A 9,728-nucleotide genomic window follows, 5' to 3' on the forward strand; every position below is an offset into this window, starting at 1 on the left:
TTGAGATTATGCACCAGTATGAGAAAAAAAAATGGCCAGCATATGACACCCATCTTCCCCAAGATTATAATTTAAGATTAAAACCAATGGATGATAAGCAAACAAATCTCTTATAGGAAAGGCATGAAGGACATGAAATGAAATGTCACATATTTCTTTATTACAGACAATAATCACTACATCAGTCTGTTTCAATTCTCCAGAGCAACTTGACCATGGATGGCATTTTTCCAGGCACCCACAAAGATAAAGAAGCTCCAAAAACAATCAGAGAAACACAAATCCAAGAAAAAAAATCTTGATCATAAATTAATGCCCTTAAGTAACTTCTCCCACAACCACTAGAATGTAATGACAGAAGTCAAAACCCCTGCCCCAGGAAGCACAGTTGTGCTGCCCACTAACAGAGAAAGTGCCATCTGCATCTGGAATTGGCCCATAGGGATGGAGGGAGGGGAAGAGAAAAGGAAAGAAGAAAGATGCAGTCTCACTTACCTCAGCTTTCCTTTTCCCCCTTTCCTTGTGCTAGGGAATGGGAAGATAGCTACTACTGCTGCTGGCCAGCCCAGAGGCAGCACAAAATAGTTGTATTGGAGAGAGGAGAGCACACTAGTCATTCTTGATACTAAAAAAATTTCAAAGTCTCTGCCTAAAGAGCATGTCCTCCTCTCTCCACAAGGCTTTATGTCTCCTTTCTAGTTTAAAGATGGGATATTTCCATCATGGTCCTAAGGTGGATCCTCAGAAGGAGCTTGAAGACAACAAGCAGTGATGCTAACACTTCCCCATAGCACAAGGGGAGGATGGAAGGGGGCAGTTCTAACCATTTGTAATCACCTCCAAACCCTTAACCACTTCCATGTGCCAGAGGGGAGTGGTGTTGCCCACGTGCTCCCTGCACAGGGGCACATGGCAGTGTGGGAGCAGCTTTTCCTCCCCACACTGCTGTACTCAGGCTGGGTAGCAGAAGTCTCCAGGAGCAAAAAAGAATATCCAGGCAAACAAGCAAAGTAAAAGAGAGGAAAGCAGAGGTTGGTCCCAATCCAACCAGCTACCCCACCCAAAGCAGAGGAGGAATCTCAGGCTGGACACAGAGAAATCATGGAAGATGAATGGCCACGTGAAATACATGTTTTTGTAAGTCTGTAAAGTCCTCCCTTGGCCATGCTGACACACTCAGGCATCATCAATGAGCTTCTCTCCATTTGCATCCTCCCTCCCACTGCCTTCTCTCTCGCTTTCTCCTTCCTCTTCTGCCCCATCTGTGTACGTGTCCTTCTGCCCATAGCTGAGAGTGGTGCGGGCAAGGTCCACCTCAATGGGAAAGACATCTGCATCCCGGAGCACGGCGTAGCAGTCGTCATAGTACTTGGACATCGTGGAGACAAAACGCTGGAGCTGGAACACAATGTCCTGCACTGCAGTGGAGACATGATGGGGGAAAAAGTGTGAAAATTCCCTTCCTCAACAGTGTGAAGGCTGCCTTACCAGTGTTAGATACCATCTCCTATACATTAATCCCTTTTGGCCCTCAGGGGTGATGTCTTGGGTACAGACACAAAGGAGCTCTTCAGCAAAGAAGAACTGGGCTGTCTTCTGAGTGAGATAAAGGAGGAACACAAGGCCAAAGTCATGTCTGCTGAACTCAGCAGTGGCACTCACCATGTTTCTGGTCCAGGAGCTCTATTTTCTCTAGCACATCCTTCCTCATCTTGGCAAAGCGCGTGCGAGCCTCCTGACGGCAGCGCAGGATGAGGCGGTACTCGTAGTTCCCAGTGCTGACCCGGTAGAGAGGCTCACCCAGAGCCTGCCAAAAACATGGCACCACTTTAGAGACTCTCACAACAGTGCTTCTACACACAGCCTGCCTACCAATGTGGACTCACAATGGCCTTGGGTTATTACAGACCTCTCAGGCACAGGGGAACTGCTGTCAGGAAGCAGGAACCATGAGGAACACTGAGCTGTGTCAAAACCTGGCACTCAGTGGGGCCACTCTGAAGGCCAAACACACCAACCATGGTACAGAAAAGCATCATTACTAAGCAAATACAAAAGGACAGGCACCTTTCAGCCCAGCATGGAGAGATGGCATGGCTTCCTACCTGGACTAGTAAGACAAGCATTAAGAACAAACAAGTTTGAATCAAGCACACAAAAATTCTGCCCTCCTCTATAAGATTTGCCCTGTGTGGACTGCATAATGAATTACATATCTACACTGGGAACCCTCTGATATCTACAACCATCCAGACAATGCTGGAAACCAACAGGAAGGGACCTATACATGGTCCTGCAAAAGTCTGGAAAGGGGTTAGGTCTGTCAGCAATGAAGCATCCTTCCCTTGCACCTGTAAACACAACATACAGAAAAATCTGTGCTACAGACTACAGCTCCCCAGCACACACTGCACATGCCAAACCCCAAAGATGTTGCTCTGTGGGGCAAGACTGGGATTCTTTACTTCCTGTTTAGAAGGAAACATGTAATGAAAGATTGTGTTAGGAGTTTGATTCCTTCCTGGCACTTGGGAACCAGGCATTCCAAAAAATCAAATGCCTGCTCTGAGATTGACACCTAGGATAAAAAAAAGGATGATACTTTTATGCAGGGAAACTGGAATTTATGGGATACCTTTAGCTAATTTAAACAAAGCTGATAAGGATTAAAGTCCTATAAGCTCTAAACTATAACCCCCCTACTGCTGAGATCCTTTAATCGATTTTCTTCACTTCTAAATGCAGTTTCACGTGCATTTTGCTGGAGAGAAGCTAAATCTCCATTTCTCAGAAACAAGTACAGAATTAATGATAAGCTGTACACTACACACAAATGGAATCTGTGAAGATAACACCTTAATCCTCCTTACATAACCTAATAGTACTTAAACACTGAGAAAGGCCACCACTGAGCAAACAAGCTGCACTGCTTCCCAGGTAGCATTTAAGGATCCCCTATTTCTAATACATTAAGAACAAATGTACATAATTCCTTAGGATGCATTCACTAGTTTGGGTGCTGACAGGCACAAGAGTATTATTGCAATTGTACTGATACTCACAATGCAGCTGTATTCTTCATCATCCATCTCTTTGACTTTCAGGCAGTAAGACTTGGTAGAATTAAAGATGAGAAAAAAGAAAAGCAAAACAAGAAGTAACCGTTAAAAATAAGAAACAACTTCATCATCACCCATACCCATGAGGTTGTACCATTCCAAACCTTCCTTCAGTGGACAGAGTCTGAAGAAAGCACAGTGGGAAAAATCCTGTGTTCATGTACTCTTTGGGAAAAAACAGTAGAAGAAAACTATGAGACAGGAATAAATAAAGAGGGGGAGGAAAAGACTAACTGTAGAGATTCTGTGATATTCCCTTGCCTTAGAGCTGCAGCTCCAAGTACTTCTCTCAACAGATAAAAGGAAATAGATTCCTGCAGCTGCAGACAGAAAAAAAGGATTGAGTGGAATGAAAGAGGAAAGAAAAAGGCAAGGTCTAAATTAAAGCAAGTATGACTTGACAGTTGTTTACTTTGGCTAAAGAAAGTGTACAAAATTACCTAAAAATATAGGCTGGGAAGCTCTTTAGAGGAGTTCAAGAGCCTAATCTGCAGAGGTACTATTTAGAAATAAATCAGGAAATAATTTTGGTCATGTAGAAAATAAGTCATGTGGGTACTGTAAGATCTTTCTTACCAGTGAGAAGTGTTAGGTCAAAAACAGGTGTCTGAACCTGAGTAATCTGGCAGTAAACAAAGAACTGGAAAAAACAAGCGCATTCTCTCACGGGTCATGGAAGGATGGATATGTGATCATATAGGCTAGATGTGACTTTCAGGATGATTCTGTGAAACTTAATTTCAACCAGCACTTAAAAGAAAAAACAAAAAACAAAATGCAAGCAGCTCACCAAATATTCAAACTTGACATCCAGGTATTTTTTGATAGTCAGCCTTGTGTCAGGAATGGCTTTATTCAGGTAGGTATTCAAGTCAGTGAGCATCTGCAAGAGAAACACCCTGTTGCTGAATTAAGACTAAAAAACATGTTTACAATTCAAGTGCAACCTTCTACCCAGCACAGGTCATGAGGCTGCCCAAGTTAACTCTTTTTTGAGCTACAGCATATTTGAAAGAAAATGTTTGATCATGGCTCAGAATGGTTAGAGCCTCCATTACTGTCACTGGCAAGTGGTTCCAGTGTTAGAAATGCTTTCCTCACTTCTAGCCTGTATTCATCTGCTTTTGACTTGTTTTATTTTCAGCTGGTCCTGGAAACAGCTCTCCCTGATTCAAAGTTTCACAACCCAGCAATGTCCATCCAACACAGCACTGAAAGTGGTGTCCAAATCAACATCTGAATTCTCTCTTTGCTAAACTAAGTGCACAGATCCCCTGGAGACTCTCACTCAAATATATCAATTGAAATTTTTACATTGTTCCTAGGTTGCTCCTCTGAACTCTTTTAGTGATACAATGCAGTTATGGGCACCAATATCAAGTACTACAGTGATCAGACTACTCTCTCATCCCCAGAAGAAAAGGAAAGTAATATACTCATGTCCAGAAGTCATAGAGTCAAGGTTGATATATTCATTATGTTACCTCAGGTTCTTTTCATTATGAAGAGAATTCCCTGACGGAAAGCAGACAAGGATCCTTCTTCCCACAAGGAATGAACTTTTAAGACCACACCTCTAAAACAGGCTTCTGCCCTTCTGGATTCCCCTCTTCTCCAAACCCTTTACCCTATGGTTGAATTCGTACCGGCTTAATTGTTTTCAGAAGGTGAATCCCAAACTTCTCAATATTGCGATGGGCATCAGCAAATTTCACAAAGGCTTCACTGGCAGCTGGCTGTGGTTCCCGTACACCAATGACAGAGAAAACATCTCCAAATGCTGCAAGAGCAGAATAAACACAGACAGATGAAAACAAAGGTGAACCCTGAGAAAAATCTCATCTCCAATATTAGAAGTCCCTCCCACAACCTTACAATTAGCTGGAGGATGATGCTACATATTCCCTAAAGACCACAGTTTGGCAGGGCATTTCCCCAATGTTCCATGTGAAGGACAGGGCCTGTGTTAGCACCATGACCAGTAATGCTGGAGAGCAGCCAATCCCAGCTCATTTCTGCAAGCCTTAGTTTTCTTTGAGTGAGAGAACCACACATCCATGTACTGACAAAAATTCCTGGAACTGAAGGTAAAGGATTTGTTCTCCCTTTGCTCACAAGATTCTTTACCTCTGTGTGTCTGAGACAGTTCAAAGAAAGCTCTGAGAAGACTCTTGGTGTGCTCTGTCAAGCCTGTGATGGAAGCCAGAAAGAACATGTAAGTAACTCCACTGGAACCATGAAGGCATCTTTTTCTCCCAGCCAGTGTATGATGGAATACCAAGTTTACCTTTGTATAACTCTGCAGTCCTCTCCAGCTCCTCTAATCTCTTCACTAGTCCATCTAAATACAAGCAAGAATCAGAATACAGAATTACACCAGTCACATTCAGGGTATGGCTAAGAACTGACCAGATGAAAAAATACCGGTTTCAAGTATTTGGTTCAAATTTCCCTCACCCCTTTATGCCTGTCCTGTGATATAACATGGGAAGCTTCTAAAATTACTGCAAACTTATTTTATAGTGGTGGGTCATCATCTATTGGCATTCACTAAGTTGGTCCCTGCTTTAAATTAATCTGACCTGATACAACATTTAAGTGGCCACAAGGACTGGCTATATCACTCAGGAAGGGCAGAGACAATCACAACAGCGAGGCAGAGCCAAAGAAAAGAATGTGGACCATGCAAGCAACAATAAAAGAGTAGGAAAACACAGGAGAGTGAGTATTCCATTGGGAAAATGTCCTCCTGGACAATACTTACCATTGCAAAGTATGGCTCGGCTTAACCCCAGGGCATCTGCTGTCCCCGAGCTCATGTTCTCTACCAGTCGGTGCTTTACCTTCTTCAATACTGAAGGCCAAAACAAAGTTACAAACCAGCATCAGGATCACTTCCATGGGCATAAAAAGCTCACCAGCACACACCACTGTTTTTGCAGGCACTGGATAAACTGCACTTAACTCAGTATGGAGGCAGCAAGCAGAGAGAGAACAGAAACAGCACTCTGGTCCAGCCATGCATAACACATCTTCTAACTTGCCTACCTGTTCTGTTCTCACACCCTAATCACTTCAATCAGTACAGCTCCAGCAATTCTTTTGGAAGGCTGTCCCAATCAATCACTTTGCTCTACTCAAAGCTCTTATCTTGATATTTGGAACTAAACTTTGCTTCTGCTACCTTCTGTATTACTTCAGCTGAAGTTGGAAGATCAGGCTGAAAGACAGTCAGGACTTAATGCTCAAGTGTTGTCTCTTTGCTTACTTTTGCCTTTTAAATCTTAGTTAAACCCTTTTGTCACCTCTTGATGGAATTTCTGCCTTTGGTGGTCATACCCTGCAAATTACTAGAGACATCTATTCCCTCCTTGGAACCAGATGTCTCAGCCACCTTTATTTACAGGCAGACTTGCCTGCAGATCCCATGAACGCAGCTGAAGCCACAGTGTTCTGGAAAATACCATATTCTTATCACACTTCTGTTTTCCCAGAAATCCATCTCACTATTCATGATTTTCCAGAACTCCTGTCAATTTATTAGCACCATAATCACCAGGAAAAGAAATGAGAGTAAAGAGAATGGATACATTTTGCTGAAAGTGAGAAAGGCAGATTATATATAGGAGACACCTGTGTAGGCTTATTTCATATCCAGACTTTGAGCAATAAAGGCTCTCCTGTCTCCCATAAAATCTATGTTTGTACAAAACTCAGTGTAGATAGGTATTTCATCACTGCTCTCCTACCTTAGAAATAATCACCAATGCCTTTCAATTGACATATTTTTGTGTACATTGAAAACCAGGTCAGCATTAAAAATAAACTAATTAAATTATTACACAGTTGAGATTCATCATCCATGCTAAACACAGCACAGAAAAACAAGCCTCCTACAACAAAAGTGAAGTCTTGATTTAACTTTCAAGCCTATTTCAAAAAGTCAGGGAAGGATTTTTTTAAACCTGTAACTGTCTTTGACAGTGACTCTTTGACATTTAAAAATGACTGAGTTAAGAGCAAGAAAGGAAATAGAATTTTACTTTGATTTTAGCTGGGATCAATCTTTCACCCTTCTACACCATTTTAACACTCTAGGGAGAAAGAAACCAATCTTACCAATATCCAAAGACTTGCCCTGCTTTGGGTCAGCCTGAAGCTTGTTGTAGTGTATTGTCACTTCTCCCTGCAGAAAGAGCAAACCCCAAACTGCTGTGCTGGAAGCAGGCAGCAGTGGATTCCTTTACTCAAGGACAATAAGCTGCCAACTATGACCCAGAAGCTCCAGTGGCCCCCTCCTACCTCTCACCTTTACCATCTGTATCATCTTGGCCACCTCCACCTTGGTCTTCCCCTTGACAGATTTCCCGTTGACTCCTGTGATTTCATCCCCGGCTGCTACGGTGCCGTCTAAGGCTGCAGGAGTGTTGTCAAACACCTGGGACAGAGCACAGGCAGCCTGTAATCTGGAGACAGGTCAATGCAGAGATACAGAGCACAAACCAGCTGCATTCCTCCTTTTTCATTCACTTTGTCCATGGTGAAGCTGCAGTTTTTCCCCTTTCCAAACCAAGAAGTGGGCTGATCATCTTGTTCCCTCAGGAAGTTTCTGTCCCTAGGATGCACCTCCTCGAGCACAGGATTTCCTGATGCTGGGAAGTGTCACACTGTTCCCCTGTGAATTCTAACAAGCTCTCCAAGAAGAAGGATAATTCCAGAAGTCTTAACTTAATTCTTCCACACCTACTAGGTACTAGAGGAAGGAAATCTTTTCACTGAAAAATGAGATGTCATCTCCCACTTTGAGAAGAACAAACAGTATAGGAGTCTCTCTCCACACTTCCCATCTCTCAGGTCAACACTGTTTCAAAAAGATGGCTTATTTTTCCTCCCCAGGTGCCTACCTGGACAATGTAGAGGCAGGGGCAGTACTGTGCTCCTCCTCCAATGCTGATCCCAATCAGGTTCTGAGAGTCCTTCTTCAGGGTCACTGTCCCAGGTACAGTGGGAATGCCACTACAAAGAGAAAGGAATAACTGCACTTAAGCAGAGCTGCCTGCATATGAGACAACTCCAGTATCTGAGTAAGTACAAATGGAAAACATCACGGGCACTGCACATCCAAATTCATTCCTTCACCTCTGCCACAGAGATTACCAGCATGGGCCAGCAGGGAGACCTCCTGTGCTGTCTTTTTCTTGGGATTGCAGGCAAGGATTAGAGGTGGAAGAGATACCCTCATCCATCACTAGGCACTGAAGAAACACTATCATGCCTAAGTTTCTCCTGTACTTAGTGCTGGAGTGACAGGAAAACTTGCACAGCATAAATGTGATGCAAATCAAGTGCTCTATGTTAAACACAGGGCAGACACAGCAGAGCAACACAAATGCTCTCCTCTGCTCACCAGCAAAGCAATGCCACATCCCCAGTCTCCAGAGAAATCAGCACTGAACAGGAAGTCTGATGTTCAGCACACAGTGTCACACACAGGTAAATTTATCAACTCTCAATAGGCCTTGGCTGCAAAGTCTTCTTCTACTGTAAGAAACACCAGGAAAAGACAAGTGAAATACTCACAGTTTATCTTCCTCAATATCATAGTCCAAATCTGCAAACATTGTTTTGGTTCAATGGAGTCCGTTTGTCTGAAGCTTCTTATTCCAAACTCTCTGGGAAGAAAGAACAGAATAAACCAAACTAAAGAATTACTGCAATAGAAAAAAACCAGTGAACCAACCTGTCACCCTTAGCAATCTCCTCTTTCTTTTTGGAATGCCACGTGGTGGTCTCTGCTCTTATATCAAAAGAAAAACGAGTCAAGTGTCCCTGGTTCTCTGCTCTGCATGCGACAGGATAAAGCCCTCGAGTTTGAATGCTGCGTGTTCCAAACCCAAGACTGACACACCTGCAGCGTTTCCAAAGCACAGAACAAAACGCGGTCCCTGCCCAAAGCTTGACCCGGCCCACGGCTGCTAAAGACACTCGGTTTTACCCCCGACATCCATCACACCTCTCCACGTTCGTGACTTCACGGCAAGTCGCGTCACTTTTTGACGTTCACCGCCTGTCTCGGCAGGCCGCGTGCAACCTTTGCACCGAAAGCCTCATTATTCCCCCATGCACAAACCCCGTTTCCATTTAATTTCGGGCAGCAATTAGCTGGCATTAGTTTGGGTTCCGCCCACCCAACGCGGTGACGCTGTGACGGTGGTCACCTCCACCACACCGGAACTTGAGGGACCAGGGCTTTATCGGCAGCTCGCCGTGCTGCAGCCCCCGGGGCGGTGCCGGCAGGGGCTGAGGGCAGGGGCTGAGGGCAGGGGCTGAGGGCAGCCCCCGAGGCGGTGCCGGCAGGGGCTGAGGGCAGGGGCTGAGCGCAGCCCCCGAGGCGGTGCCGGCAGGGGCTGAGGGCAGGGGCTGAGGGCAGGGGGCGAGCGCAGCCCCCGAGGCGGTGCCGGCAGGGGCTGAGGGCGGGGCCCGGCCGGGGCCGTCCCGGGGGCAGCCGCGGGGGGGCGTCCCTGAGGGGCCCCCAGGCTCACCGGAAGCGGCCGCGCGGCGCCGTCAGCTCCCGCCGGTGACGTCACGGCTGGCGTCGCCCGGAAGCGC

At 45.1% G+C, this 9,728-nt stretch overlaps 1 protein-coding gene across 2 annotated transcripts; it reads right to left on the reverse strand.

Annotated features, from left to right (window-relative positions):
• Positions 1 to 138: 138 nt before the first annotated feature.
• PICK1 (protein interacting with PRKCA 1) lies at positions 139 to 9,727 on the reverse strand. Of its 2 annotated transcripts, none has more exons than XM_079303879.1 (13): positions 9,662 to 9,727; positions 8,700 to 8,791; positions 8,024 to 8,135; positions 7,429 to 7,557; positions 7,239 to 7,305; positions 5,884 to 5,973; positions 5,407 to 5,460; positions 5,247 to 5,309; positions 4,766 to 4,899; positions 3,910 to 4,002; positions 3,063 to 3,113; positions 1,663 to 1,807; positions 139 to 1,418 (listed from the first exon to the last, which is right to left on the reverse strand). In XM_079303879.1, the coding sequence occupies exons 2-13, from the start codon at positions 8,738 to 8,740 to the stop codon at positions 1,177 to 1,179; spliced, it is 1,221 nt and encodes a 406-aa protein (XP_079160005.1). In that variant the 5' UTR covers positions 8,741 to 8,791; positions 9,662 to 9,727; the 3' UTR covers positions 139 to 1,176. The 2 variants fall into 2 exon arrangements, with proteins under 2 accessions (XP_079160005.1, XP_079160006.1); XM_079303880.1 differs by lacking the exon at positions 9,662 to 9,727 and adding an exon at positions 9,133 to 9,431.
• Position 9,728: the final 1 nt, after the last annotated feature.

The sequence above is a fragment of the Erithacus rubecula genome (assembly GCF_903797595.1).
Source record: "Erithacus rubecula genome assembly, chromosome: 4".
Classification (NCBI taxonomy): domain Eukaryota; kingdom Metazoa; phylum Chordata; class Aves; order Passeriformes; family Muscicapidae; genus Erithacus; species Erithacus rubecula.

What these genes read in the sequence shown, in the direction of transcription:
- PICK1 (XM_079303879.1), bottom strand. Translation starts at nt 8,740, where the DNA reads ATGTTTGCAGATTTGGACTATGATATTGAGGAAGATAAACT. An exon ending in ATGAAGAATACAGCTGCATT is followed by an intron (nt 1,808 to 3,062) that starts GTGAGTATCAGT and finishes TGTTTTTGGCAG; the next exon opens with GCTCTGGGTGAGCCTCTCTA. An exon ending in GCTCCTGGACCAGAAACATG is followed by an intron (nt 1,419 to 1,662) that starts GTGAGTGCCACT and finishes TCTCCACTGCAG; the next exon opens with TGCAGGACATTGTGTTCCAG.